Genomic DNA, 26,249 nt, shown 5'->3' on the forward strand with positions numbered 1-26,249 from the left:
CGCGGTCGTCTACGAAAGGTTATCAAAGTTGCATTTAAGGTGATTCCTCGGAAAAAAAAAGTTATCGAACAATTTTTTTAAACATTTAAGGAAATTTTTAAAAAATTGTTCGATAACTTTTTTTTCTGAGGAATCACCCTAAGTGCCACTTTGATAACCTTTCGTAGTCGACCGCGCTCAAGCAAAATAAACCTCGACCAAACCAGCTGATCACGGTACCAATTCCGTGAAACAAACACATTTCTCTAGTCTTGCTTTTGTATGAGAGCTGACAACATTTATTCAGTCCGCCTCATAAGACTAGAAAGCTTGAGGACTACTAATTTACTAGTTTTTAACTATTGTGCCACCCTCATAAAGACATCACTTAATTACTTACTATGTCGGCACCTTGCTCTATCATTTGAAGTCGAAGTTTATCTCTACTCAGCTAAAATTACATGACATAACTGTTATCATCACAAACAGGTGCTTCAGTCCATGGCGCCAACGCTAGTAACTCAGGAAAAAAAATCTTAAAAACAGAAAAAACTTCAAACATCATATGAGAGATTTCGACGGTATTTTCACCTGCGTGGCTTGTTTGCGTGGATGTTTTTGTCACAAGTGTAACGAAAATTTTTTCTTCAGAAGAACGATTAGTTGTTGGCTAACAGTAATCTGTGAGTCACGGGTTCTTCCAGTCCTCCAGCACAGGGATCCAGTTCATTTCTGTCCAATTTTTATAAAAAATGTAATTCAAAATATTTCACAAAGTCAATGATAATGTTAGTAGTAATAATAATAATTATGACAGTGGTTAAATATTTAAATTGCCAAAAAACAGGTCTCTTGTGTTCGCGAAAGACCAAACTTGAAACCTCCTTGAAGGTTTCTCACCATCCAACCAATAACACTTTTGTTTCCTCTGACAAAGACATAAAAGGCGGCACGATCCATCACGATAGATACCCCGCAAGCCATTTTCATTGCACAATAATCAGAAAACCAGCTGTCGTGGGATTGTGTTATGTATTTCTGCTAAGTGACTGCTTACCGTTCTAAGGAGACGTTATAAGTAATGGATCGGTTGAGGAAAAACTTTCCTTTTTCATGCAAGGTATGTCACATAAGTCATAACTTTACAATCTTTCCTTTTTAGGAATTGTTAATTCCTATTCCTATTTTTATCGTAACTTTAAGTCTATGTTTATGAAAGCTGAACGAGATTTGACGTTCGATGTATTTTCACATGGTCAAGACTATTGAGTGAAGTTTTGTGACTCATAAGTTTGTTTAACTGAACTGAGTTCCTCAGAGTTTCCTGTGTGTGCTTTGGTAGAAGATGAGAATTTCGAGGGTTTTCAACATATTTAGGCTGCGTTATCGAAGGATTTTCACATCTTTACAGGTGTCTTCTGCCCGTAAAACTGTTAACTGAAAGACTGAAACGATCTTTTGTGTGACCTAGAAAGGGAGGGGATTGAAAATTTCATACGGAGTTCGATGTCTTTATCACATAATTTTTTTTCCAAAATCATGTTACATAACAATTTATGAGAAGTTTTCATTACCATTATTTTCTCTGAAAAGCTTGAATTCTTCAGAAAGCTTTCTAGCGTGAGCAGAGTACTGCACAGAACAAAAGAAAACATAACGATTGAAAATTATTTGCAAAATATGATTGAATTGTATCTAGATTCAGTTTACTAGCTCAAAGACAGTCTGAAGCAGCGGTAAATAAGTTATCAAGGAAAGTTTAAGAGGCATGCAGTATAGGAGGATATGTTAATTTTAGTTAAAAGTTTGCACCTTAACTTACGCCAATGTTATTTTCGTCAGCGTGAATGAATTGCTCTAATTAAAAAAATGTAAACACCCCTGTAATGATCTAATTCATCCATCAATTCTGGACCATCATTTCTGTGGGTGATATGTATCCTGTTGGTATTTAGTGTTTTACTCGTTATTTCATCTTTCAAGTAGTTACTTTTATTCAGGTAAATTAACCAAGCATACTAAGGCGTTAGGTCACAGATTTCTCTTTTGACTTTCACTCCATGCTAAAATAGCGTGGTGACAAGAGTGACGAGGAATCGTTTTGGATTGAGGGCTGTAAGTTATTTACGGCCTTTTATCTAACAGCTCTTTTTTCTGTGAAACTCATTTTTGCGGTCGAGGACAATCCACAAAATTTAAAAGAAAAAGACAATTTTATAGAAAACGTTGGTGAAGAAAACTAATGCTAAATGGATTATGGGACTCTTTCAAAAGATGCCGGCTACCCTAATGGTAGAAATCAGACACAAAAAAAATTGCATCCAACATTCATACTTCACATCTCTTGTACCTCGTTTAGTCATGTGTGTAATTAGATAAAATGTGATGAAGAAATATTATGGACAATATTAATAACTTAAACCATGTTTTTATTTTGTCTTTTCCAGGTAACGTTTATTCTATTCGTGGCATCACACAATCTTCTTGCTCCAGCGGTTAACTTCTTGGTCAAAGCAGGTAAAACTTCCGAAGTTCGAAATGGCCAGCAAAAATCAATCCCCCCTTTCTATGTGCATTGGCTTAAAACAATGGATAAGGGGGGAGAAAGGCTAAGAAAGTAATACCACGTTTTAATTTTTCCCTTTTTTCTCTTCTTCAGATTCCTATAAAAGATGGAGCTTAAATAATAATGACAACGACATTGAAAAGAAGGGGATCGTAACATCGAAGCCATCACCAGTAGGATGGGGCGTCTATCTTGATGGATCACCGGACAACTACGTCAAACTAAAAGGCTACAAAGAGCAATGTTTGGGAAAACCTTCGCAATGTGACTTTACCATCGGGTTTCTTATGAAAATTATTCCCCAATCCGGAGTGCAGTTTTACTTTGGGAATAAAGTGGACGGACTTTTGTACGAAGGTGTAAACATATACCAAAATCATAATGGCAGATTACGAGTAGAAGTTTTAGGCAATACTACTTACTGCAAATACGTCATAACGCCACCCCAAGGAGTGTGGTTTTATCTGGGGATTGTTTGGAACAGGGTAGGAACCTTGGGTTTGTATTATGACCCCTTATCCAGCTTTTCTGTCCCTTATTACCACTGTGGAGGTAGAATCGACGGACTGGTAAGGAATGGCACGTACCACCTAGGCAGATACACGTACCCTACTGCGTACTATGACAATTTAGAGATTTGGTATTCCGAACAGTCTCGTATTGTTTTTGATGAGAGGTGGAAAGCAGCATTTGGTAAGTTTGCCACTGTGCGTAAATTGATAATTTACAGAAGTGTCATTACATTTATCCTCTTTCATATTGACAGTATAACAAAACCGCAGAAGTTCAGATTAAAAAGAGTGAAACATAGATTGGTGCAGACGTCTGGCTTGTTAGGTGTACTTATCACATGCTAAAAACTAAGGAGATTAAGAGAATTAAAGTCTAAATTATTAGATAATAATTATACACTTAAAGTATGGTCCCGAAGGAAACATTTAGTTTGTTTTCCCGAGAGTCCTGATGTTTCCTGAGACGAAGTCTAGGGAATCATCAGGACTCGAGGGAAAACAAAACTAACTAGTTTCCCGAGGGACCATACATTAAGTGCTTTGTTATATATTTAGACTTTCCCTCAAACAATCCTATGGCGAAAACATACTGTTGAATTCGGCGCGCGGGCAACAACTGCACAATTGCATCCCGGTCAATCCAGAGGTACGTGACCAAGAATTAACCGATCACAGTGCTCGTTTTGTTGAGTGAAAGTCTAGGTATATAACAAATAAGATTATTGTTGGAAGAATATCATCATAAAGTTGAGAGAACGAGAACAACTGAAAAAGACATAAAAGGACGACTGCGTTATCCCTGAATAAGCAAAAAGAGTGTGAACAAAAGAGTCCTTTGTGACGCTTCAGAAACCTTTTTTTTCGGTTATAAGGCCGTGGGTTTGACAATGAAATAATACCTGTCAACCCATTTTTAGCTTATGGCTTACCATTCAGGAAATAAATTTGATTTAGCCTTCTTAGTAATAGATGAATTTCCCTTCCATATATGTTTTAACGCTGCATAGGAAATCACCCACACTGCTTACGTTTGCCTTTGTCTTCACAGATGTTAGTGGACAATATACGGTTATACAATTGACCATTATCTTCCCTTACCTGCAATACAAGGCTGGAGACGTTGATCAGGACGAGTTTTCCAACAAAGTAAGAAATGTGACTCAAATGCGCCCATGGCATTCCTTGCATTTTGTAACTAATCATTCAGTTCCTCAGGTAAATTATTATTTTAACCTTTTTCCTCAGTTGCTTGCCTGTTTCTCAACACAGGTTAAGGAATTATTCATTAACGACGCGCATTTTCGAGACATCAAGAACGTCTCAGTTTCTCAAAGGTAACGTCTTTTGTCAAAGCTTCTTTCCATATCCTATTTAGTTTTATAACACCGTTAGGGTACGATAGTCGCCCATTATAGCTTTTAATTTACTTAGTTATCGGTAAATTTAATATGGCTTTCATCTAATGTTGTATTTCACACTTTTTCGTGTGACGCAGCGATGACAGTAAAACAGCGGTATCATTTACTTTGGAATTTAATCGCACTCAAGACCTTTGGGAATCCATCCTCAATTTACAACTTGCAATGGAAAATGGTACTCTTCTAAGGTCTCCTGGCGTCTTTGATGAGGATTCGTGTCAGAACACTGATGACAGCCATTGTGAGTATGAATTATGCACTGGTGGTAAGGCGGGACGCTAACAAGCAAACCAATTGAATAATTTAGAATCTCTCCAGTTTTTTAGCTCAAAAAGGTCGTCTTTAAATTAACTGAACTGTATAATGAGTATACAATGGATCACGTTATCACCTTGGTCTGCTTCTTGACGATTTCTAAGCACAAATGGAAGGAACTTTTTGAGGTCATTCAGACCTCCTCTACTCAATGTAATCCTACGAATTTGAAAAAGCTTCTTTTTCTTGCCGACGTAGGCTATCTTTTATCTAAACAGTATCGAAAGATTTCCAAGAAAATCCCATTATGATAAAAAAATAAGAAAACACTCGTAGGGTGATGTAAAGAGAACTGCCAAAAAATCATTCATCATCCTGACGCCGCTGGTCAAGGTGACTATGCAATCGCTCCCAAATTTTTCATTCGACTATTCTCCGGGCGAGATCTGCAGCACCTCATTCCCATTCTTAGTTGGACTGGAGCGGACTGTGCAAGATGTTTTTGAACATATAGTGAGGACTGAAATTTTCTGGGCGAGTACTTAGTTTTTTAAGTGGAACTGTTTTAACGATTCATTAAAGACGGTGCTCAACTACATTTAACAATGTGTGATAAATCCAAGATGTTTTCTGTTTTGTAGACTCAATCAATCATATGTGAAAAAAGATAACAATAAGACTAAATTCAGCCTATTCTCTGAATTTTCCAGTTTTCTGTGAGATACCTGCAAACTTTACCATAGCAAGGGTCCATTCATCCGCAGCAGAAATAGTATTGGACCAAGTTTTCCTTGAACCGCACGAAAACTATTTCTTCGGATACAGAGTCCTGTATAAAAATCTGGATGATCCCAACCCAAACTGGGCCCTTAAAGAGAATATTCGCCGCTATTTGCCACCAAATGCCGTTGAGCACAAAATTTCTTCACTTAAAAGCTATACGAAATACAGCTTTCGTGTCTTTGCGGCATCGTTCAAGTCTGCTGGCCTCATCTCGGAAGCTATTGAATTGAGGACAGATGAGTCAAGTAGGTGGCTTATGGTAAAAATATTTAGAGCACGGAAACTATGAAATTTGAGTTGTTGTCCAATATACTGAACTGAATTTTAACTGTGAACTTTTCTTTCAACGAAGTACTTGTCAGGTAAGGGTTCGAAAGAGTTGTTAGCGATATACCTGATAGGGAAACAAAAATTTCAGAAAGTATATAATCTTCATCCAGCCATTAGAAAGGAAATATGAAAATAAGCTCATCATCGTGTTTGGAGATTCTAAAGCGTAACCTGACTGTTAGGAAATCATCATCGAATGCACTAAGACTTCAGCCATACACGCCGCCATATTTGAATTTAACTCAAAGTCAGAGCCGAAAAAATCTAACGTTAAAGAATTCGTTCACACACAGCCGCTGCTCAAGGTATCATAAAACAAATCACTATTTTAGTCTACAATACTCATTTTGTGCAGTTTGTATTCATTCAAACAAAGCTCAAAACAATGGGAAAGAGAGAAATGAGACATAGAAGTAGGTTGCTGAGTAGGATTCAGTATAGCGGCGTTCGTAGTCGGATTTTTTCATACAACTGAGTATAGTTTTCGAAAGGTTACGTTACTCTTTTGAGTCTCAAAGCGCGTTCCTTTTTATTTTTTCTTGTTCACTTTTTCATCTCGAATTTTAAGACTTTTGAATCATACTTCTTCTTTACAAAGCAAATATCGTGGGAACATATATAGTGTAACGTCATCTGCGAGCTTCGAAATTGCCTCAAGGATTGATAGGAATGAAGTATTTTAACCAGGATTTTGGCTTTGAGATATCTGGGCTTCATTTTGTTGAAGACAAGTAAAGTGTAAGGTTGTTTGTATCGGGTATTGACTGTCCCCTTCGCATGACTAATGAACACAGTGATTCAGTTGATTTTGCTTCAGCATTATCCTTAACCAAATCTTCCCATTTTCATGACGCGTAGCTCCTAGCATTGGTCCAGAAATTGTTGCCAGCCGAAGCACCAGCCCCACTTCAATCTATGTGCAGTGGAACCACACAATTCCAGAAAATAAAGTCAATGGCATTTTGATCGGTTACACAGTCCATTGGAATGACGGACGTTTTGACCATGGTCACCCTTACAGCTCAAAGGGTGTCAAGGATCTTGAGCTTAACGCCACAAATTACACTATAACCTCACTTCACGAATACTGGCCTTATTCAATTTCTGTGGCTGGACGAACATCGAAAGGAGCTGGAATACGGACGTTGAGGAAAGTGACAACCATTGACGATGGTAAGAACTTCGCGAAATTTTTCCGAATGTTTTCGTAGTCGTCGGAATCGCTCGTAAAATTGTGTTCTCTGTAGTCCTTGAAATGAAAATATTTGGGGATTTTTAAACTGAGCATTTTCTTTTAAGAAAATCGGGTTTCTCGTTAATTGAAATTTCGGGTAACAGTTGACTTCGATAAAAGTTTTAATCGTAAGTTTGAAATACAGGAAAAAACTTTTTAAAGACGTCTTTTTCATGACATCGCTTTTTCAGAAACAGATAAATCAATTGCTCATTACAGTTTCCATCAACAAAAGCTGAATTTTTTTAACCAGTTTTTGGCCTTTTTCGGTGGTGTCTCGCTTATTTCTAACCATGAACTCACATGATTCAAAAGAATGCCTAAGGTTCCATCGTAGAGAATGAATCGTTTTGGTAAAAAATCCTAACAATCAAACAGTAAATTCTAAGCAATCTTCCGAGAGGCAACTTGATGCTTGGGCAAAGTGTACACCTTCAGTTTTTTTTTTTTTTTTTGATAAGCACTTATGAGAATGTCGTTATATTTTTGCGAGTCTCACCAATGTTAGAGCAAATCCAGCCTTGTAATAAACTTGGATAATTTGTGTTTTTATTTCTGGTATTTCTACAGCTCCTTCAGAGGCACCGTACAACATTCAGCTTCACATGGTGAATGCAACTACTTTAAATGCTATTTGGCAAGATGTGCGTTTAATTCACCAAAATGGCATTATTCTGGGTTACCGTGTTCGCTTTCACCATGCAGATGGCGGTCTGCTATTGTGGAACATGACCGTTAGACCAGACGTCCATGATTTCCTTTTCTCTAGTCTTTCGATCTTCCAGAATTATTCGGTACAGATGCAGGCTTACGCCAGAAAAGGTGATGGGCCGTGGAGTAACAAAGTATATCAGTTGACGGATGAATCAAGTAAGTGAAATGGCGGCGTCAGAATTTATCAGTACATGGCCTCTCCATGCTATATTGCTATATTGCCAACAAATGGGTGATAAGGTGAGATGCCTTGTAAAGGCATGTTCAGGATGAAAATTAACAGTAAGATCGCGTGGAGCTCGAGCTAGCCTGCTCCAACAGTCCAAAAATATTTTTAGCCTCAGCTCGGCGAGTTTCATTCCAGGATTCGTAACCTGGACTCGGTTTTTGTACTAAAGTAATTCAGGAAACAAACTATTTCTTTTCCTTAATTTTTTTTATGTTTTTCTCTTCATTTCCAGCCCCTATAAATTCTCCTGTCAATCTGAGAGCTTACAATGTCAGCTCACGAGAAATTAAAGTTCTTTGGAACTACGATCATAACCCTAGACTGGTTCTTGGCCGCTTGCAAGGTTTCACACTGTATTTTCAGGAGGCCAATGCCAGCGATATTTTCCCAGAAGAGGCAAACTTAAAAACTTTTGAAACTCGTAACAAAACTCTGCGAAGTAAGATCGCCGCAGAATTGAAAATATATCGGCTATACAACATTACTATAGCAGCTCGGACAGCCAAGGGTACAGGTCCCACGAACGAGTCATTTGTGGTCCGAACTCACGGTGAAGGTTAGTTGAGTCAACTTAAAGTTTCAGCGCTCTTAGTTGGATCCTTGTTTAATTAAGTTCTAGCTCTCATATTCTTTCAATGCTGTTACTGACGTTTTCTCGAAGAAGCCACTTCTCCACATGTGCACCTCGAAGGCTACACTAACCATTTTTCGTATTCTTCATATTCAAACCGGTAAAATATTCTGACAAGTAAAGACTCACAATGCCTTCCGACAAGCGTAGTTCGCTAAATGATTCCCTCGACGTTTCACGATCATTGTTATTTACCTTTATTACACCTCGGAACTCATGTAGGTTCTCTCGCACAGCCCTGAATTGATTTAAACTTGATTGTGAGCTACAGGCCTTGGTACATCTCTTTTTTCTGTCTCCCGTGGTTAGTCCCTGGCGCTTCCCCCCAGGCTCTCACTGCCTACAACACAAGTAAGTCCAGCATATATGCCCGATGGCAGGAGATAGTGGACGACAAACAGCATGGAATCATGCTGGGATACAAGCTGTTTGTATACGAGTTAACAGGTAATGATTCAAAAACTGTGGAAAATCGCACTTACGGGTTGGATAAAGTGGAGACCAACTTCACAAGACTAAAGATATTCACCAAATACAGGATAGAGGTTCTGGGGTTTAATAATTATGGAGACGGTCCGATTATGGCTGTGGATTTGTTTACTGAGGAGAGCGGTAAGTAGAAGTTGAATCTTTATTTAGTGTATACTAGTACTCTTCTGTCAAATTAATCGAAGGTCCAGTTATGGCTATTCAGTTGCCCGAGGAAATACCTATATATATGAAAGTGGAATAGAAATAAAGCAACAGCCAAACATACCAAATGACTGACTGATAGATGAACGGACGGGCCCACGGAAGTTCTAAGGGACTAAGTGACGTTTTAACCTACTAACTGACTGACTGACTGACTAAATGAATGGCTAACTAAATGACTAACTCACTGAGTGACTGACTGACTTACTACCTTACTGATTGACTGGCTTACCCACCTACTTACTAACTGACTTACTGACATACTGACTCACTGACTCATTTATTGACTGACAAAATAACTGACTAAATGACGATCTTACTGAGTGACTAACTGACTGACTCTCTGACTGAGTGACTGACTGACTGACTAAATGACAGACTGACTGGCTGGCTGACTAACCTACTCAATGACCTACTCACTAAGTAACTGACTGACCGATTGACTGACTGACTGAATAACTGGTTGACTGACTAACCGTTCCACCGACCGATTGATCTAGTGACCAGGTGATAATATGAGTAACAGTTCATTTTTCCTCTCAGGATTAGACAAAGATAATTTATCTGTTGCCTTCCAAAAACAAAAAGAATTACTTTTATGATCCTCCTGATTTTTTCTTGAAGTTCTCTGAGACATTTGTGTGAACCAAAATAACTGTACTATCTGGCCGACTCCTCTTATGGCTGCCTTTCACCAAATTGACTTACTGGAGAACGGTCGACATATCGACTAAAATGCCGATTAAGTGGCTGACGTCAAAAAATCTCTGAAGACAGACTTTCTTTGGTAAAATTTATTATTCCGCATTGCTCTTTTGCAGTTCCGAGTCAGCCGCCCTCTAATTTCACAGCTTACAATGAGAGTTCCACCATACTCCTTGCCACTTGGAAACCTGTGCCCAAATGTTGTCGGCTCGGAATTATTCGAGGTTATCATGCAACATTGACAGACCCAAGCAACACTTCGGTGACAATAACAAAAACGGTTATAAGGTCTGGTGTACGGTTCCCGAAGCTGAAAAAGTTTCATACCTATCAGATATCCATTGTCGCATTTACATCTAAAGGAAATGGAGCCAACGTTTCAACGTTAGCGTCTACCGATCAGGATGGTGCGTTAAATTTGTCAAGGGTCATGCAATTTTAAGGCCTTATTAGAAAAACCGAAACCCCATTCAAACCAAAGCTTAAACAGCTGTTTTGTCAAAAACAGCTTGAAATGAGAGGGGTTAGGTTCTGAAGAAACTGTGGTGCTACATCGGTGGGGGAGTATAACAAGATAATTTGGTTTTATCAACTGAATTGATAATGTAAATTGGTCAGCGTAAAGAGTTTTAAAGCTGACGTTTCGAGTGTTAGCCCTTTATCTTTCGCAGTAACGAAGGACTAATGCTTTAAACGTCAGCTTTTGAACTCTTAAGGGAGGCCAATTTACATCATCAGCTCAGTTGATAAAACCAAATTATCACGGTTTGAAATAGTTTTCTTGATAGAAGCTGCTTAAAATTGATGTTTGTCGACTTCCAATTGAGCGCAATAAAAAATTAAAGTCATTGATTACTTGAACCTTGTATAGAATTGAGTATTTCAGTTTTCTATGGCTGATTTTTATTTCTTTAAAACTGTTTTAAGTAATAATGTTAAATTAATCTCTGTCGTCGTATCTACAACTGGTAAAAAATTCAATGAAAAATTATTGTAGCCTTCTGTTCTCTTCCGTCCCATTTGAGGAGTGACTTCTACTTTTGAATTGTAAAATTATCTCACTGGGTCCATTTAGCTTAAAGATGACGTTAAGTTTAATATGCAAAAAAATTCATTTTTATCAGTTTTTGAAAGTGTAAATTATCTTTGGAACCCTTCATTTCAGTTCCAGACGCACCACCACAGACTGTAACCGGTCATAACGTAAGTCAGACAGAAATAAAGTTACTATGGTGGCTGGTTCCTCGAGACAACCTTAACGGAATTTTGATGGGCTATAAAGGATCTTGCTGGATAGCACAGGGAAACCAGCCAAGAATTGAAAAACAGTTCAACAGCTCTGTCCTTGAGGGAGTAATAGGTGGATTAAACGCTTTTACGACCTACGCATGCAATGTCAGGGCGTTTACTATTAAAGGCGACGGTCCACCCAGTTCAGATATATTAGTGAAAACTGAGGAGGAAGGTAAAGGAAATTGACGTCACCTGATAACTGATGATTTATAGATTCAGAAACGAGGATACAGCTCCATGCACGCTTCATTATGCATACAGTTCCTGGATTAAGAAAACAATGGCAATGGCAATGGCAATGGATACGTTCTTTCTTTCTTTCCATAAGTTCGCACTTTCATTCGATCATTTGTCAATTCGTTCTTTCGATCCTTCATTTGTTCGTGCGTTCTTTTCCTCCCTCATTTGTCCGTTCTTCCTTTTTCCTCCTTCATTTGTTTGTTCGTTCTATTTCTCTATAATTCGTTTGTTTGTTCTTTTCCTCCTTAATTTGTTTGTATGTCCTTTTCATCCTTGATTTATTTGTTTGTTCTTTTCATCCTTAAATTGTTTGTTTGTTCTTTTCTTCCTTGATTTCTTTGTTTGTTCTTTTCATCCTTAATTTGTTTTTTTGTTTGTTCTTTTCATCCTTGTTTTTTTTGTTTGTTCTTTTCCTCCCTGATTTGTTTGTTCTTTTCCTCCTTGATTTGCTTGTTCTTTCTTTTCCTCCTTTATTTGTTTGTGCTTTCTTTTTCATTTGTTCTCTCAGTTCTTTCTCTCCTACCCCGTTTAAAAGTTATTTAATTTGTACTAAACTTTGGTAAGAACTTCGCGAAATTTTTCCGAATGTTTTCGTAGTCGTCGGAATCGCTCGTAAAATTGTGTTTTCTGTAGTCCTTGAAATGAAAATATTTGAGGATTTTTAAACTGAGCATTTTCTTTTAAAAAAATAGGGTTTCTCGTTAATTGAAATTTCGGGTAACAGTTGACTTCGATAAAAGTTTTAATCGTAAATTTGAAATACAGGAAAAAACTTTTTAAAGACGTGTTTTTTTATGACATCACTTTTTCAGAAACAGATAAATCAATTACTCATTACAGTTTCCATCAACAAAAGCTGAATTTTTTAACCAGTTTTTGGCCTTTTTCGGTGATGTCTCGCTTATTTCTAACCATGAACTCACAGGATTCAAAAGAATGCCAAAAGTTCCATCGTAGAGAATGAATCGTTTTGGTAAAAATCCTAACAATCAAACAGTAAATTCTAAGCAATCTTCCGAGAGGCAACTTGATGCTTGGGCAAAGTGCACACCTTCATTTTTTTTTTTTTGATAAGCGCTTATGAGAATGTCGTTATATTTTTGCGAGTCTCACCAATGTTAGAGCAAATCCAGCCTTGGATAATTTGTGTTTTTATTTCTGGTATTTCTACAGCTCCTTCAGAGGCACCGTACAACATTCAGCTTCACATGGTGAATGCAACTACTTTAAATGCTACTTGGCAAGATGTGCGTTTTATTCACCAAAATGGCATTATTCTGGGTTACCGTGTTCGCTTTCACAATGCAGATGGCGGTCTGCTATTGTGGAACATGACCGTTAGACCAGACGTCCATGATTTCCTTTTCTCTAGTCTTTCGATCTTCCAGAATTATTCGGTACAGATGCAGGCTTACGCCAGAAAAGGTGATGGGCCGTGGAGTAACAAAGTATATCAGTTGACGGATGAATCAAGTAAGTGAAATGGCGGCGTCAGAATTTATCAATACATGGCCTCTCCATGCTATATAACTATATTGCCAACAAATGGGTGATAAGGTGAGATGCCTTGTAGAGGCATGTTCAGGATGAAAATTAACAGTAAGATCGCGCGGAGCTCGAGCTAGCCTACTCCGACAGTCCAAAAATATTTTTAGCCTCAGCTCGACGAGTTTCATTCCAAGATTTGTAACCTGGACTCGGCTTTGGTGCTAAAGTAATTCAGGAAACAAACTATTTCTTTTCCTTAGTTTTTTGTTTCTCTCTTCATTTTCAGCCCCTATAAATTCTCCTGTCAATCTGACAGCTTACAATGTCAGCTCACGGGAAATTAAAGTTCTTTGGAACTACGATGACAACCCTAGACTGGTTCTTGGCCACCTCCAAGGTTTCACACTTTATTTTCTGGAGGCCAATGCGAGCGATGTTTTCCCGGAAGATGCAAACTTAAAAACATTTGAAACTCGTAACAAAACTCTGCGAAGTAAGATCGCCGAAGAATTGGAAATATACCGGCTATACAATATCACTATAGCAGCTCGGACAGCCAAGGGTACAGGTCCAAAAAGCAATTCATTTGTAGTCCGAACTCATGGTGAAGGTCAGTTAATTGAACTCAAAGTTTTAGCGCTCTTAGTTGGACACTTGACTAACTGAATTCGAGCACTTTCGTATCCTTCCAGTGCTTTCTGCAAGTTTTCCTTGGAGAAGCCACCTCTCTGTATTTATATGCAACCTTAAAAAATATTCACCATTCTAAACATCTTTTTTCTTTTGTGGAGTATTCTTAATTCTCTACTATTTGCTATTTCAGCAACACGATTGATGGTTTCCATTGGTTTTATATATATAGTGACAAACAAGGTTAAAAAGAAAGTATGGGGAAGTACTCCATTCAGATATAACTGCACCAGAAGTCCTGAAGTATACCTGTAACCCATAATTTCCGAACACTGCCTTATGCTAAGGTCATATGTAACGAGCTTCCTGTATTATGCGGTCTGTTAGCAGAGGGCGAAAAAAAGGTGGCAATATTTAAATCTGTACATCATCAAATGATAAAAAAATCAGTTGTCGTCAAAAGAAAAGAAGTCACATGTCACAAGCCTTCGTACCCCGTAACATCCTTCTTTTTTGTCTCTCACGGTTAGTTCCCGGCGCCTCTCCCCAGGCTCTCACTGCCTTCAACACAAGTATGTTCAGCCTATTTGTACAATGGCAGGAAATAGTGAAGGACAAAAAACATGGAATCATGTTGGGATATAAACTGTTTCTATACGAGTTATCAAAGCAAGGTTAAAAAAATGTGGAAAATCGCACTTATGGGTTGAAAGTATTAGAGGCCAACTTCAAAGGACTCAAGTCTTTCACTAAATACAGGATAGAGGTTTTGGGGTTTAATTATTATGGAAACGGTCCCATTGGGGCAGTGGAGTTGTTCACAGCGGAGAGAGGTAAGAAGACGTCCATTATTCTTCAGTGTAAACAACTACTATTTACCAAACTAATCAACGATCCGACTATGGCTATTCACGTGCATTGGGAAATACCAATATGTATTAAACTGAAAGAGAAGTGAACGAAAAGACAAACATACCAAAATAGTGACTGGCTGACCCAGTGACCAGGTTAGAGTGCTTGTAACTTTGGCCAGATCACAATGCTGTTTTTCTTAGGGATTACATGAAGACATTTCTCTCTATTGCTTGCCAGTAACATAAATTTGTTCCCCTGTGATCCTCCCGATTTGTTCTTGATATCTCTTTGTGAAATTCTTTTATTCTTTGGTCTATTCCTCTCGCTTATTTGTTTTGTCTTTCATATTTTTCTTTCACCCGTTCACCTGTTCAGTTGTTTTCTTTTTCGAAAGTTGTTCGTTTTTTTAAACTGATTTTTCTAGACGTGCTCTCTTTCTCAGTTTCCTTTTTGAATTCGTTCCTTCTTTCGTTCATTTGTCAATAGGTTCTTTCGGTCCCATATTTGTTTTAGTCGTTCTTTTGCTCCTCCATTTGTTTATGCGATCTTTTCCATTTGTTCCCGCAGTTCTTCCTTCGTCGTTTGTCGAGAGGATTCCTAATTCCCGCTAAACTATGTCATCTATTTCTTTTAAAAGATATGAAACTTGTTTATGACAATTTGATTTGTTGTTGCAGACGTGATAAGTTGGGACACTTTTCCTGGACAATCTCATCTTAATTTTTGTTTCCTTGCCATCTTTCAAACCAACATTGATAGGATCAGGTCCAGAAGTATATTTGAAAGGAATTTCAGAAGTGTGACTTAAGATCCCTTTTGTATTATCATATTTCTTTTAAGATGTCGATGAGTGCAGTTTCCGTCCAACGCCCTGTCCATATGGAGAAGCTTGCATAAATGGCGAAGGATCCTTCCTCTGTTTGAATACAACTAATGACATAGGTATTGTTGGGCTAACTAATAGGCTTTTCTATCGAAAACCACCAGATAACTGCTATAAAAAACGGACCTATTCTTATTTCTTAGTAAGTATTTGAGCTGTAAAAAATATTGTTTTGATTAGGGATATATTTGCAGCTTTTGATACTTCCTTTTGACATATTTTCGCAGCTGTAGGGGCCACGGTTTTCTTGGTAAATTAACCTTCTATTCTGGCCATTCATGGCACATTTGGTTCGATAAGCCTCTATTTGCTATATTAAGCTAATTCATTTGGGACCAATGAATATACTGAATTAAGGTTAATCACTCGTTCATGCTCCTTTGGTCCGTGAAATTTATGAAGTAATCAATCAAGTATTGCCCTTCCTTTTTGTTATTGTTGTTTTAGATGGTTCCTCATGTGTGTTTGGATCTCGTGTGAAAATACTTAACATAGACAAGAATGTGAACACCACAACAAAGTTGACAAAATTGACCCGATACCTGTTCAACGCAGAAGCGAGGACCAATTGCCACTCGTTGAGCTTTGAGTGGAAAGTTTCTAATGTCACCTCTCGGCCATTTAGTGTCGGAAGAGCGAGTTCCATCACCATTGGCTCGGGTACTGACTTGGACGACATCTCGTCCCTCGGTGTTGGAATTTACTTGGTCGAGTTCACTGCTCATTTTCGAAAGTTTTATTTTCTTGATTATGGCTTCATAGAAGTTCTCCCTTCTGCACCCGTCGCATTCATTGCTGGTGGACCAGAAGTATCGAGGGAACACAACTCCAACATAACTCTGGATGGGTCTCCATCTCGTGATTTTGATATTGGTAAAGGATTATATAAAGGCTTGACGTTTGAGTGGTCGTGTAAGGGAGAAGAAGAAATGTTCCATGATGAATCTGATAGTTCTAACCGAACAGTTATCGGGAGAGATGCCGCCAGTAGAGGATGTTTTGGCAATGAGGAGCAAAAACTGAAAGATACTGGTAGAATAGTTTTTTTGGACACCAGCTCAATGCAGATAAAGAAATATTACGATATCAAGTTAACAATCAAGAAGAGGGATCTCAGTGGGACCTTTGTGCAACGAGTCGAGATTGTCGATGGAACACCTCTTTATGCTGAAATAGAGTAAGCGGTACTTAAGTTATTGTTCCCTATATCGATCGTGTTTGTACAGTGTACGTTAAAATCCCCTTGTTAAATGGTCTCAAAACGCTAAGAATTATTTTTTCCATAACAAAAGATTCTGTCGTATAGCATCGTGGGTCTCTTCATTGCAAGTTCAGCTGAGTGTCTAAGATATATTTCGTTCTTGGGAGGTAACATTTGCCACATATACATGTTCATGGATTTGACATTGAGGTTAATTGACATTGACATTGATGTTGCACACACAAAAAAAAGGCAAAAAAAGGTTCTTAAACTAAATATCAACAACACCTTTCACAAATTATCAAAGAAAACTTCTGCTCGTAACTAAGTTATAACTACTACCACAGTTGAAACTTAATTTTTTGGCTTTGATGTTGCACACGCAAAGAAAAATTCAAGTTTCGTGAAGGCAAAAGGGAACCTTATTATGCTCTTAACACAAGCCAGAACTTATGGTAAAGACCGAACCATTCATAAAGAGATTGTTTATCAGCACTATCAGACCAACTCAGTCACGTTCAAAATTTGATTAGTTATTCTGAGAAATGAATTTTACCAAAATTTTGGGAGACGTTCTCAAGCCTTGTCAGGTTTGAATTGATATCTGGCCAGTCGCTTTCGAATTATGAGAATGACCTACATTATTGGCCTATAACATCTTGGATTTCAGGAGACTTTTTTCATATTCATTTTGTAGTTGTCTCATGAATTGTGGATTGGAGGTCCTACCAAATGTCAAAGCTACCTTTGTGGCAAACTGCACAAATTCTCCTTGTTACACAAAAAGTGCTCTGTTGAGCTATCATTGGAGATTATTCCAAGAGACCAATGAGGCATGGTCAGAACTTCACCAAATGCAAGAAATCAGAGGAACTAGAGCGAATTCGAATTTTTTCACTATCAATCCCGATGCAATTATTCCAGGCAGAAAGTATCGTCTGACTATTGATGTAGAAAATATGAATGATGGTTCCTCTAAAGGCTTTTCTGCGTGGCTTTTTAAAAGCAGCACCATTCCTTTTGGTGGGTCTTGCACGGCTAGCAAATCATCCGGAATGGCTATTCAAACCGTCTTCACTCTTAAATGCGCTAACTGGAACGATCCAAACACACCACTTCTTTATGAATTTCTGGTACCCTTGGCAGAAGGACTCAGTGCCATTTTGTCTTATAGTTATTCCACTGCTACAGAGATAGTGCTACCTCCCGGTGAATTCGTGAAAAACTATTCCTTAAAAATCGAAGCGGTAGTTACAAGCTCCATTGGTTCTAGTTCTAGCACTTCTTTAACGATCCAGGTGAGCCGTGAATTTTATTGGAGGCAAGTATAGACACAAGTATGTTTTTTTGATAAAAGTTTACAGTTATGAAAATCTATGGGGTCATGGGGAAAACTTTGTCATATCACCCAAACTCTCCGCTGAAAGATACTCCCTGATATTCTTTTTTCAACTTCCAGGTTTTTCCTTGGCCTATAATGAGTACAAAAAACGCGTCAGGCGAAATACTCCATCTTTTGGAAAAGCACTTTGTCGTCCATAGTGTTAGAGGAGATGTTACACGGGCTACCCAGTTGGCCATTGCTGTTTTAAAATCCTTAGAGCTACAGAAAGACGGAGTTATCAATATAGAAGAGAGACGCCAGGTAGCGAATTGGTGACAAGTTTAGTAAAGAAAGTTTAGGAAAACAGAAACGGGTATTCTTTGTTTCACAGTAATATCGCTGTTTATAAGAACAACGCCATAACAGCAAAATTATTTGAATGAAAGTTAAAGATTGCTTTCGTTCTCAAACTTTCTTATTGTTTGTACTCGTCTAGATAGATACGTATGCCTTTTCGTTCGAGACTAGATTACGTGATAAGATACCTTTTTCACCATTCTCCATTACTAGATGATGTAAGAAGCTCCTATTCCAGTAAAATCACTGCTAGGTAATGGAAATACAGTCGAATTAAAGTGCCAGTCACTGAATAATAAGAATAGTTCGCTAGATGCATCATTAACAAAAGATATTGTCGCTAAATCTAGGAAAAACATAGTGATGTCCACTAAAAGGAAGACAATATTTAACGAGGTAATCTCCAGCTGAAAGACTCCAAAATAGGCGGGCTAAAATTACTGGTGCACTCTTTCTTCTATTGGTCGTGGGTCAAAATAATATGCTTGTCGAACTAAAAGGGTTTCAGAATAAATACATTAATTGGCTGTCACTTTGGACACAATATACTGAACGTAATGATAGGGTTCTAGTGCGACAGTGTTCCTCTGTGCTGCATATCGGGTATTTCCTATTTGCTACATCCACTTGGTATGATGTGTGCACGACTCACTTCATGAGCACTCGGTATGAATAAAGTTCTTATTTTCTAGATCAAAAGCCTCATCGTAAAGACCTTGAGCAAGATAGATATCGGAGACCTGAGGAAGCTCATTCAACTCTCTTCTGTCATTTCTCTTACGATGAATGATCCAGCAGAGATCACAGCGGATACTATGGTTAGTCTTTCATCTTAGTTCTATTTTCACGATTGTAATGTTGATGCAATGTTTTCCATTCTTCCATGTTGCCCCTTCGCAGCTTTAGCTGACAATTCATTCATATGCCACCCATATTGTACTAAGGGCCTTAAAAATGCACTGAACATTATAATGTCCTGAGTTTTAGAGGTAACTCATTTCCTAAAGATAGAAAAGCCGCCTTACACTCCAATTTCTTTTAACCGGCTAGAATTGATGATCACGTCAAATAAGAGAGGAGACGTTACGGAACAGAATTCCCTTCTGTAGACAGTGTTCTAGGCACCTGGTTTCTCTGAAACAATATTCCAAGAAACTTGCGTGTCATTTGAATTTTTCTATGTGAGGGACGAGTTGACACTGCATGGAACCTGACTCGGAGATATGTGGAAATAATTTAGTTGCTATTTGAGAAGGCTTAAGTGAGCCTCTATGTGCTTGGTCGACTATCATTTTTAGGCAGTCATAGCGAAAAAACAGTCTATTTTACCACATGAAGCTTTTGACATTGCCGTTTCCTGCGGAATGCAGGGGGAATGTTAGTTATAGGCCCAGAGTTTGGCCAAACTTAAAGGGTTTCGATTACCTTGGGGCTGGGGGGAGCTCAGCTTTTTCATTGCTCCTTCGCTCTTTAATCGACGAATGAAGTTAAAATTCACTTTTTCTATTATTCGGGCCTAATGTGCCTTTGAGCTTGGTTGCCAAGACTTAAAAACGGATGAAGACCCAGTGGACCTTGTTACAATTGAGCTAAGAAGCTAGTCAGAATGATAACAGAGTTAATGCACATTATAAAAACAACAAGGTTTGCAGCACACAGCTGTCAAATGATATCTCCTGGGTACGCCCTATATCCTAAACCCAAACCTTTCTCTCGATCGGCAGGAACTTATAATGGAGATGGTGCAGAAGATGACAAAGTTATTTGACGATATCAGTGCGAGAGGGTATACATTTGATGTGCCTTATTCTCGCATAGCCGAGAAGAATCTGGTTTACTCCATAGGAAAACAGCTTCAAGTTTTATCTAGTGACAATGGTGTTATAGATGGCTCTAGTTCCCTAAACATAACTGTAAGTATTAACAAGCACCCGTTCTTTTCTCAATAGCGTTTTAGTCTCTGGCTGAGGAAATGTTGCGTAAATTTCTTTACAACTTCTTCAACATGGACACGGAACTCTTTGTGCTTTCTCCTATCCTTATCCCTCTTTGTTCATCCTCCTTAATAGCCCCTAAGGAAGAAAGATTTGAGGGTTATCTTTGTAAAACCTGATCAAGGCTTTCGGTTAAAGGAAGCAAACGAAAAAACCGGCGAGAGAATTTGTGAATCTCTGCGAGACGGTTCTTTTTTCTTTCCCTCGACGAACACATTTTTCTTTCGCGCTATTTTTGCGATCAACTCCTCTTACTCAGAGGATACAGGCGATGTGTTGTGGTTTCACTAACCAGACCCAAATGAATAATAAATAATCAGGGCTAAAAACTGAATGTATAGATGTTGAAACTTTCAGTTACGGTCCATTTGAGAGAAAGACTGTTTTACTGAATGTTTTTCTTGAACGATAGTTAATTTACATTCTGCCTGTCCTTTCATTCGTTCGTATGTATTCGAGGTTGAAGGGTTCAAAAGCGAGAAAAACCAAACCATTCTGGTATACTTGTAACTCCACTCCTTTAGTTCTGTGAGATTAAGGTTAATTAAAACCTCCACAACCCTTCCAGTTGGTTACAGCTCCGTTAATGTTTGGTTTTTCAATATAGGCTTCTATGGAAATTATGCATAGAATGTTGCAGACTGTGGTGAAGAGAAAAGTTGTCGGAGAGGACCCAACTGTAATAAAAACGGAGCCTTTGGAGGTTCTTGTCGCAAGACGTCATCCAGAACATGTGGCAGGTTCTGTACTTACCTTAGAAACGTGTCACATTCAGTTTCCTGAGTCACAAAATATGAGAGACATGCTTGCTGACACTGGGGAGTACGTTGACATAGAGGTATGGTTATGTTTATCATATTTGGTTTGCGATCTGAAATCTGACTCTAAAAAGTAATAGTAGGATGAGCCATTTGCAAAGCTTATTAACAGATAGAAGAGGAGCTTGCATTCGATCCATTCGACGTGCTCAAAAATTAAAGTGCAGCTTGGAATTTTTTTGAGATTTGTATGGCTATGCTTTGTGTGCGTTCTGTGGGAAATAATAGTTCGCTGATGCGAAAAACTCAGGCTAAAAGCAACATTGATCATTTTTCCGCCTCAGGTAATTTCGTCGAAAGTCAACTATTATAACAGGAGTACCACCTCGTCATTCATCACATCATATATTGTTAAGGTTGATTTAAGAAGAGAGTCTGGCGAAGTCCTTAATGTGCAGAACCTTACCACCGACATACAACTAGGAATAGAACTCCTTAACGGCAATGGAAATTCACCTGAAAATGACTCTGTCTTTGATCATGAAAACAAATTTTTTATCAAGTCAGGAAACATCAAATATCACAAAATTGAAGTGAATCGCAAACGAACCTCATACCTCATAACAATGGAGTCTTCGGGGAGTTTCGACGTTTTGGTGAAATACGATAGCAAGCCAACAACGAATGATTTTGATGCGAATTTCACTGTCCCAGACTACTCTTCATGCACGAGAAACTTTAGAATCGATGGGGATGATGAAGAGTATAACTGCAGCCGTCATCCAAATCAACTGCTTTTGACAAATGCAGTAATACAAAAACCTGGAGTTTATTTTGTAGGGATCCTTTATACCCAACACTCTTCCCCTGGTAGCAATTCCCGTCGTATGCGGAGGTTTTGTTTTAGCACCAACAGGCAAAAACGGTCATGTGTCGAGACAAAAGACCCTCCACCCCCTCTGGGAGTTTTATCAGCTTATGATCCGCGAGTTGGCATGAACTACACACTTGTCTCTGATGAACTCAGCTGCCGATTTTGGTCACATAAAGAACAGAAATGGCTAACGGAGGGCTGCAAGGTATGCTGCTTAAATTTATTACAGATAAAGAGGCTTGCGGTGTGATTAAATTTAGATTGGCCCAACAACGATGCCGAGCATTAAACAGTTAGAAAAATTCATCAACGTTTTATTCGTCAAAACTTTGGAAAAAGTATGCCGAGGACAAATAAATCTAACTCTCACGCTACTCTCAGTCCTAATCTTCTTCGGTAGTTTGGTATTCGGTTGGTGCTGAGGTGCAACATGGTAAAGTGTTATTCAAAAATGTCCCACCCAAATAAGATTAGAGAGACTCAACCAAACTTATGTACACTTGAAATTACTAAATTGTTTTGATCAGAGTCAAGCGAGTTAAATGTTTATGCAAAGGTCGCAATTGGTTGCACTGTGGCAATGGAATGCTTTATAATTGATTAGAATTTCTGATACCAATCATAAAACGTAGTAAAGAAAAAAAGAAGCAATTTTGGATTACTCTATACTCTCAACCGATGACCCTCTGATGTCTTTGTTAAAGTAACCATAATCACTGAAATTGTTATTCCTTCACGCCCCAGGTCGGACCCCTTTCCAATAAGCATCGTCTTCGATGTCTCTGTAACCACCTTACATCGTTTGGTGGAGGCCTTTTAGTAGCACCCAACCCAATTGACATGGATACCGTTTTTAAAGAGCTCAGCCGCCTTGACGAAACTGATAACTTTAGCGTCCTGCTTGCGATCATTCTTACGTTCATGTTGTATTGTATCGCCTTCGTCTTCGCCAAGAGGGCGGATAGAAGAGATCTCGCTAAGGTAAGGATTTAATCAGTAGCTTTTTCTTCAAAATCCTCCCCTTTTTTACAGAATTTCAACACCTTAAGATAGGAGACAACCACAATTTCCCATTTGCACTAAAACTTCATTCGAATCTCGGTCTCAAAGTCAAGCTTTAAGCTCTGCTAATTGGGGAGACAATATGTAGGTAAGAAACAGACCTATTTATACAACTACAACTCAAAAAGAGAAGACCTGAATATGGATATAACTTTTATGACTCGATCTGCAATTAAAAATCTATGGGATTGTGAAAACTTGATAATTAGATTCTAGAAGAGGAATTAATGAGTGGCTGAAACTTAAACTAACTGACAAGCTCCTTAAGGTCCTGTTTTCTAAAGTTCTTCTTGATACTACTCAAGGTTGGTGGGGACGTTGTCTGTCCTTATGTCGAAACGAATTTGCAGAGATTTTGCCAAGCAATGTTAGCAAAGAAGATTTCTTTTGAGGAGAAAAAAATAATTTTCGCTGCATAGAACTTCATGAAAAGGCTGTGCAAGCCGATCTGTCCTTCCTACCGACGAGAAACTAATACCCTCCTGTTTCACTAAATTGATTGTTGTCTATTAGAGTTAAATTGTTGATGTTCTTTGATAGCGCACTGTCAAATTAAGTAGTACAGTAAAGCAACACTGACAGGGGTTAGCCTACGATTGGAGATAAGATAAGAAAAGATAAGAATTACTTTAATGGTAGATGGTATGGGTTTCATCTATTTCTAACTCACGTGAAAATAGATTGTTCTCCACTTCCCAAAAAACTTTGAGACAGCACGTACATTTGTAGTCGGGCAGTGTTATTGTGTTCAAGAGGAAAATAAGACTTTACCAATCCATTCTTTCTTTTTTAGCATGGGTCCAGGATTCTGTTGGAAACAGAGGAGTCCCCTCTCGTCCACCAATATGAGCTCACAATCAGTACAGGTGTGTGGTCAGATAGTGGTACAACAGCCGAAGTTACCATGGTGTTTTACGGTAGCCATGGCAACAGTAGACCAATTACTGTGCGTGGGGATCTTCATCCTTCTCGGTTGCTACTTTCCCGCGGTAGTGTCAACAAGTACCTTGTCTCACTTCCGGGATCCCTTGGAACATTAAGCCACGCTTATGTTTGGCATGACAATTCCGGAGAAAGTCCTTCTTGGTTCCTGGACTACATTGTTGTTAAAGAACAAGAAACGAGTCAAAAATGGAAATTTTTATGCAATCAGTGGTTTTCTCCCGATAAGGACGATGGAAAAATTGCTAGAAAGTTGTTGGTCGAAACCACTAACTCATTTCCTGAATTTCAAGAGGCATTTCGCGCACGCCTGTCTGGTACGCTGTATGAAAAACATTTATGGATGTCTTTAGTTACTAAACGGCCGGGAAATTCATTTACACGCACTCAACGCGTCACGTGTTGTTTGTCCGTCATATTCAACGCCATGCTGGCCAATGCAATGTTTTTTAACTTGGGCGGTGAACCAACGGAGAGTACAATCAAACTTGGTCCATTAAAGATTTCGATGAAGCAAATCATAATAACGATTCAAAGCTGCTTGATAATAGCTCCCATCAGTTTCCTCATTGTTGCCCTATTCAAAAACTCCAGGTCAAAACTCGACAAGTACTGTTGCAATCAGTCTAGTGAAAAGGAAGATCAAGATTCCGTGGAAGTGGATGACGATGGAAACAAGCCCCTGCACCATATTTTTCTTTACGTTGCTTGGTTTCTTTCTTTGGCCGCTGCCATAACCTCTGCCACAGTCGTGTTCTTCTACAGTCTTATGTGGGGTAAAGAGACGGCTGATAATTGGCTTTCATCAATCCTGATGTCCATAACAATGGACATCCTTGCGGTTCAACCTGTGCGTCTTGTTATGCTAGCCGCTGCCGCCGCCATGATAATAACCAGAGCAAATAGAACAAAAGCGAAGCTCTCGTCTAAGAAAAGGTAGCCGTAGAATCCCCAATATACCAATAAACCTCTATACGCGCCTTGTCTCTACCATAAGAGCCTGGTATAATGCTATCAGTGTAAGCTTTTCTTGTACAAAAATGAACTTGGGTTCATTTAAAGCGAAATAGCAGTACGACTACAAAGCTGTCGTTTCCAATACAAGGACACTGAATTCTTGCACAATCAAGAGCAGAACTAAGACAATGCTCACTTACTTTGATAAATTTTTCGCGTCTTTTAAGCTGTTGATCCATTGGTTCGTGCTCAAATTTAATTTGTTGTGATTTGCTCATACGAGTTTTTCTCTCAATCTGGTTTCAGGCCAACACGATCGAAAACCCTTCTTCCTTGATCTTTGAAAAATATTATACTTAGGGATCATCAAAAATTTCTAACTTATCATTATATTGCAGTTGCATGGCCGTGGAGGACGATGAACCACCTGACATTTTTAGGGGAGCCTTACCAGATGCCATGCAACTGGAATGTTACAAAAAGTACAGAATCAATGAGAAGAAAACCATGTCAGCATTCAAATCTTTGATTTCCTTTGTTTCATTTTTGTTGATACTTGGTATTGTGTGTTATGGAAACCAAGATTATCACCAATATCTGATAGGTAGAGAAGTCAAGGCCCTTTTACCTCGAAGTGAAAAGGCAAGTTATTCTTACAATTATGATTTGACATATTTTAATCATATAAGATTATATTCATATCTATAACGGAATTTACAGTTTTCCTGCGACAGAGCTTAAATTTTTGAAACACTCTATGGAGCACATTAATTCCTGAGGCCTAAATTTCAAATTCATCTGAAAGTATCACGTAGAAATCGTTGTCAAGAAAAGACACTGACTACGAAACATGAAAAATATTTTGCATCGCAGAAAATAGTTTTGTTGGGTACTTCTGTTATTCTTCTGTTATTAAATAAGGAACTCAGCAATCTTATGATCCTAGTTCCCTCGCAACTGATTTAGTTAAGAACCTCTGTGATCTGTGGGACCGTCTATCAAAAAAATGACGCATTTAGATAACTCAAGAAGGATCTTGTAATTATGATAAGCAATTGTGAATTTGCGCTTAGGTAGTGGAAGTTTTAAATGCCATATATATATATGTTATTCACCAGACGAGAGGTCCGTATTGGAAAAAACTGTGCCCGAGGTCTTGGATACGGCCTCGGGCGGTACACGAGACAGAGGGCACAGTTTTTCCCAATACAGACCGATCGTGGCTGGTGAATAACATTTTTATTTTTTTTTTAAACCTAACAAATGGCTCTGAAAAGAACCTGAATGATAAAGGGCTGTAATTACGGCAAGATTCTCCATAAACGGAACAATTTATGAGCGA

The 26,249-nt window shown here is 38.5% G+C and overlaps 2 protein-coding genes across 2 annotated transcripts; both read left to right on the forward strand.

Annotated features, from left to right (window-relative positions):
• The first annotated feature begins 956 nt into the window (after nucleotides 1-956).
• LOC113668356 (uncharacterized) lies at nucleotides 957-22,252 on the forward strand. Its single transcript, XM_089213622.1, has 24 exons — nucleotides 957-1,099; nucleotides 2,427-2,496; nucleotides 2,639-3,238; nucleotides 4,106-4,203; nucleotides 4,303-4,391; nucleotides 4,553-4,716; nucleotides 5,441-5,758; nucleotides 6,702-7,016; nucleotides 7,648-7,947; nucleotides 8,253-8,576; nucleotides 8,961-9,263; nucleotides 10,166-10,456; nucleotides 11,215-11,514; nucleotides 12,756-13,055; nucleotides 13,357-13,680; nucleotides 14,384-14,533; nucleotides 15,396-15,497; nucleotides 15,886-16,615; nucleotides 17,337-17,937; nucleotides 18,099-18,284; nucleotides 19,013-19,138; nucleotides 20,045-20,233; nucleotides 20,922-21,152; nucleotides 21,417-22,252. The coding sequence occupies exons 1-24, from the start codon at nucleotides 1,061-1,063 to the stop codon at nucleotides 22,194-22,196; spliced, it is 6,930 nt and encodes a 2,309-aa protein (XP_089069748.1). The 5' UTR covers nucleotides 957-1,060; the 3' UTR covers nucleotides 22,197-22,252.
• A 144-nt stretch (nucleotides 22,253-22,396) lies between these two features.
• On the forward strand, nucleotides 22,397-25,784 carry LOC149042608 (polycystin-1-like protein 2). Its single transcript, XM_089212125.1, has 3 exons — nucleotides 22,397-22,927; nucleotides 23,802-24,886; nucleotides 25,306-25,784. The coding sequence occupies exons 1-3, from the start codon at nucleotides 22,787-22,789 to the stop codon at nucleotides 25,613-25,615; spliced, it is 1,536 nt and encodes a 511-aa protein (XP_089068251.1). The 5' UTR covers nucleotides 22,397-22,786; the 3' UTR covers nucleotides 25,616-25,784.
• The last annotated feature ends 465 nt before the right edge of the window (nucleotides 25,785-26,249 follow it).

Source organism: Pocillopora damicornis, chromosome 7, assembly GCF_964200805.1.
Source record: "Pocillopora damicornis chromosome 7, jaPocDami1.2, whole genome shotgun sequence".
Classification (NCBI taxonomy): Eukaryota; Metazoa; Cnidaria; class Anthozoa; order Scleractinia; family Pocilloporidae; genus Pocillopora; species Pocillopora damicornis.